At 63.8% G+C, this 4,909-nt stretch overlaps 2 protein-coding genes across 2 annotated transcripts; both read right to left on the minus strand.

The window, feature by feature from the left end:
• Positions 1-388: 388 nt before the first annotated feature.
• LOC141441241 (uncharacterized) lies at positions 389-1,639 on the minus strand. The gene has a single exon (XM_074105911.1). It carries the CDS (start codon positions 1,637-1,639, stop codon positions 389-391), a length of 1,251 nt encoding a protein of 416 aa, XP_073962012.1.
• Positions 1,640-3,923: 2,284 nt separating this feature from the next.
• On the minus strand, positions 3,924-4,909 carry LOC141441249 (uncharacterized). The gene is made up of 2 exons (XM_074105918.1): positions 4,376-4,909; positions 3,924-4,271 (listed from the first exon to the last, which is right to left on the minus strand). Exons 1-2 carry the CDS (start codon positions 4,907-4,909, stop codon positions 3,924-3,926), a joined length of 882 nt encoding a protein of 293 aa, XP_073962019.1.

Here is a 4,909-nt window from a genome sequence, read left to right on the forward strand (position 1 = left end):
TTCCTAGTGGCGAGATCTCCTCTTTTCGGTATATGTGATAGCCTGAGATCTTAAGGCGGTCCCCTGCCTTAAGATGGGTCTCTGATATTAAGGCTACGTCGATCTTCTGCTCGGCCAGGAGATGACGTAGCAGCCCGGTCTTCTTTGGAACGAGGCCATCAGCGTTCCAGTGGATCATTCTGAGTCGGCTAGCCATCCTGCGCGTACAAGTCGGCCAGCCGCCTCAGTATGATCGGGACAATGTTCTGTCCCGACTGGGCGGCTGTGAGGAGCTCCTGTAGAATCAGGATCTGCTCCTTTCTGGGTCCCGTTCTGCCGTCGTCAGCTTCCGGGCCTGGCTTTGCCTTCTTCCCCTTCGCAGGGGCGGCAACCTCCGGGCTCGGGCCGATTATCGGCAGTGTTTCCTGTGCCGCTGGGTGTCGGCTCGGGCTCGCGCGGCTCTGGGTCTGGAGGCCTTCCTCTTCCTCCCGCCGCGCTTTCGTCGCCTCTTCGTAGGCGGACGCCTCCCATCGTTGGCCGCCGCCATGAGGGAGTTAGGCGCATGGCCCTTTTCCACCGAAGTGGAGGTCGCTCCAGCTGGTGTCACGCCTGCGCGTATGGTCGCGCGGCTGCGCGGAGCAATTCCCGCCGTCCTGTGCCTTGCTTCCGTCTTGAAGACCGGACACGTCGTGCTGTTTGCAGTGTGGGGTCCCCTGCAATTTACACACGTCGGTGGGTCTTCCCTCGGCCGCGGGCAGTCGCGGGCAAAGTGCTCGTCGCCGCAGCGCACGCAGGCTAGGCGTCGGTGGCAGTTTGCCGAAGAGTGCCTGAAGGCTTGGCACCTATGGCACTGCGCAGGGCCTTTCTTGCCTTTCCAAGCCTCTACCCTGACCCCGAGCATGCCCAGTAGCTCGTTGACACGGTAGATAGCTGGGACGGTCTCCGTAGTGCGTTGGAGCTGCACATGGAAGATGCAGCCCGGTCTTCCTGCGCGAGCTCGGACTTGGCTCGCGAATATCGGGAGAAAGCCTTTCTCCCGCAGGCTCTCCACTATTTCCTCCGGCTCGGTGTTTGCCGGGAGGCCAATCACTGCGATCTTGACATTCAGCTCCTCGTTTGGTCTATAGCAGTGCCACTGAATGTCAGGGATCGTCCTTAGGTACCGGTCAACAGTCCGGTACTCTTCTTCCCCATGCGGGGTGAAAATGATGCCCTTGTTGGCGGGTGCAGCATGCGGGGGGTAGCCCAGCTTCTCCCGCAATTTGCGGAAGTGTTTGGGCCACTCCGGCAGTACGTCCACCATGAAGGGCGGGTACCTCTTCCCCTGCGCGGCGGCGGGGGGCGCCGGTGATGGTGGCGGCGGTGGTGGAGGTGGTGGTGGCGTTGAAGGGGCGTGCGGAGCTGGTGGCAGCAGCATGTCCCTGGTTCCGCTCCTGTCCCCCAATTCGTCGTCGTCTGTCCCGATGTCCTCGCAGGTTACTCCGCGGGGTAGGTCCATCGGGGACAGCTCCAGCCTCGGGATGGTCGGGCGCGGGGTCGACGACGGGGAAGGCGACAGTCGCCGCTTGTTAGTAGCGGCAAACGGCGGCGGCAGATTGGCTGGCGGCGGGAAACGTGACGGCGACGGTATTCTCATCGCCGCCGGCTGTGCAGGTTTCATGTGCGCGGACGCCGCATTGGTTGCGGGTGTCGCGCGGATGGGCGGCGCGCGGAGCGCGGGCCACGCGGACTCGGCGGCTGAAGGCGCGGACGGCGCGCTCGCGGGCAGCGCAAGCGCAGACGCGGGCAGCACGCGCGCGGCGGCGATCACGGGCGCAGTCAGCGAGCGCGCAGGCGGCGCGGCTAGGGCGCGGGCGGCGCGCTCGCGGGCGGCACGCTCGCGGCGGCGCAGGCGCGGGCACGGGTCGCACGCGCGCGGGCGGCGCAGTCAGGGTTGCGGTTGGCAGGCGCGGGCGCCTGGGCTGCGCAAGTAGCGCAGCCGCGGGCGACGCGGGCGTCTCGGTAGCGGGCGCGGGCGCACGCATGGGCGGCGCAGTCGCGAGCGCGGGGCGCGCGCATGGGCGGCGCGGAAGTAGGCGCGGGCGCGCGCATGGGCGGCGCGGTCGCGATCGCCGCGTACGTGGGCGGTTCGGGCGCTGCACTGGGCCGGTGACGAGCACGGGATTTCTCCGTGCTTTTCACCGGCACACGGGGCGGCGGCGGAGGCTTCTTCGGCGCGCGGGGCGCTGGCGGCGCCTTTGATGCAGGCGGCGAGCGCGGCGGCGAGCGCGTCGGTGAGCGCCGCGCGGCAGGCGCGGGCGCGGGGTGAGGTGCACGCGGCCCTCGCTTTTGTAGCGGGGTCGCGGGGAGGCGTGCGCTGCGGAAGGGATGCAGGCGGCGGCAGTGGCGGTGAGGCGGCGGTTGCCGCGTCCGCATGCACCGGCGTTGGCGACGCCTGGCGCGGCGTCAGTTGATGTCGTTTCTTCTCATTTGGGGCGTCGGCGGGAGCTTCGGGGGGGAGTCCGACATTCAACTCCCCCATAGCTTCCCTGAAGGCGGGCGGTATCGCCAGCCCTTGGCTCGCGGCCCGGACGACGTTAAACGCCCTCTTCACCGCGGCGATGTCCGCCGCGTCGAACCGGATCCGGGGCCCCCGCATCGGCGCAGCTATCCGTGGCCGGGTAGCTTTGCGAGCGGTTGGGTCCGGAGGGGCGGGGGGCGTCGGGGGTGGCACCATATTGGTGCGGTGGGTAGCCCTAAAAAGGGCTGTTTGAAGCTACCCACCTCCGCTACTAGAGCGGTGGTGGGGGGGCGGCTATAAGCCTAGGCTGCCTAGGGCAGCTAGGGCACTTCGCGGCGCGCGACCATTCGGCGCGCACCGCCCTCCTCTGCGTTCTCCGCCTCCTCCCGGTGAGACCCGCTGGTGGGAGGCCGGGATCGGGCAGGGTTCGCAGTCTTAGGCGGTGCGGCGGATGCAAAATAGGATGGTCCGAGCGTGTGGGTAGACCGGTTCTCTAGGAAAAACGGCTACCCGCAGATGCCACGATGACCGACGTTGTCGGGACCGCGCTCGCTTTTATACCCGCGAGAATTACCTTAAGGGATCGCGGTCCCCCCACTCCTCCGCTCCCTTCCCCGCTCTCGCCCTTCTCGTGTTTACTTTATTAAAAAACTTACTAATCCTATTACAAATTTAACAAATCTTAATGCTAATACTTAAACCTAGTTAACAATAATATTTTGGGACTTTTTTCCTTAATTCTGTAGCGCGGCGCGAGTCGGTCCGCGCTACTGTCCCGCTCGCACCTAGGGGTTATACGTATAACCGTCCCGCTCACACGAGCGAGGTTATAAATATAACCACTGCGCCGGGTCCGGCGCCGCTCATTTGGCGCACGGACGCGACGCAGGCGGTGCGAGCTTATCCTACTAAATGAAACTAGGCGGTAAGTATTTATTTATTGCACATAACTATATACATATCACTTAACTAACTTATTTATTACATGAAATTATACGCCGTTCTGTACATTTCTCCCGCCGTCGCCGTGCGATCCCACTGGCAGAACGACGATCTTCCTCGCCGGCCTGCGTAGCACGTGTCCTCGGCTTGTAGTCACGTCGACGACTCGTACCACGCCGTCCTTGCCGGGGTAGATTCGTGTGATTCGTCTCGGGGCCATGTGTTTTCGGGGCATATTCGAGTCGCATATGATTACGACATCGCCGACTGCCGGGCTCGCTCCGCTGCTATGGGGCTCCCGCCGGTGTTGTAGTAGCGGTAGGTACTCTCGTACCAGCGCCTCCAGAAGGTGTCGGCGAGTTGCTGGGCGCGCCGCCATTGTTGGCGCGCGTCGCCGTCGCTCTCTTCGAAGGTACCGGGGGCTGGCGAAGTGGCAGTCGGGTCCGAGGAGGATCATGTTCGGGTCAGCGCTGTGGGTCATTGGGGTCGACCGACACGTGCGTTAGCGGGCGAGAGTTGACGGTCGCTTCGGCTTCCAGCAGCAGGGTGTGTAGGATCTCGTCGCTCGGGTATTTTCATGGAGCGTGGCCTTCAGGGCCTCCTTCACCCCGCGGACCATTCTCTCCCAAGCTCCCGCCATGAAGGGGGGCGGCAGCCGGAGGAAGCGCCAGTTGATGCGGCGGGCCTCTGCTTCGTTCTTGACGGCTTCGCTAAGTTCTCGGGCGGCGCCTCGAAAGGCGGTAGCGTTGTCGCTCCATAGCTCCGTCGGGCACCCGCGCCGCGCAATGAAGCGGCGCAGGGCGTTGATGGCCGAGTCGGTGCTCAGGGAGACGACCACCCTCCAAATGTACTGCCCTCGAGTCAAGCAGGTGAACAGGCGACGTGTCTCTTCTCGCGATGGGTGCGACGGTCACTTCTAGCGGGCCGAAGTAGTCCAGGCCCGTGAATGAGAACGGGCGGGCTCCATAGGCGAGGCGCGCAGCGGTAAGTCGCCGGTAGCGGGGGCGGCCGGTCTCGCTTTGCGCAGTAGGCAGCGGCGCAGCGGGCGATGACCTCTTTTACCGCCGGGCGAATCTTCGCTATGTATACACGCTGGCGTAGCTCGTTGACTACTATCTCGTCCCGCGTGGTGCAATTTTTCATGTATATGCGCGATGTACAGCTTCGTATAATAATGTGTTCTATGTACACCGCGGGATTCACCATCTCTTTTTGTATCGCGTCGGCCGCTGCGATTCTGCCGCGTAATCGCATCACTCCATCCGCGTCTATAAACACGCTGATTTTTGCGAGTCTGTCGTCCCTTTCTGGCGCGCGGCCGTCCGTAATGCGCTGTCTCTCTCGCGCGTAGGCATTTTCTGCGACGCGCTCGTCAACAGCTGTTCGGCTTTGTTTATGTAGCGAGCCGGTAGCACGATGTATTTTTCGTGTTTTTCGGGCGCGATGCGGTTGCGTGGCACGTGAGCGGTCGGCGTGCGCTTGTCCCAT

This window comes from Choristoneura fumiferana, chromosome Z (assembly GCF_025370935.1).
Source record: "Choristoneura fumiferana chromosome Z, NRCan_CFum_1, whole genome shotgun sequence".
Lineage (NCBI taxonomy): Eukaryota > Metazoa > Arthropoda > Insecta > Lepidoptera > Tortricidae > Choristoneura > Choristoneura fumiferana.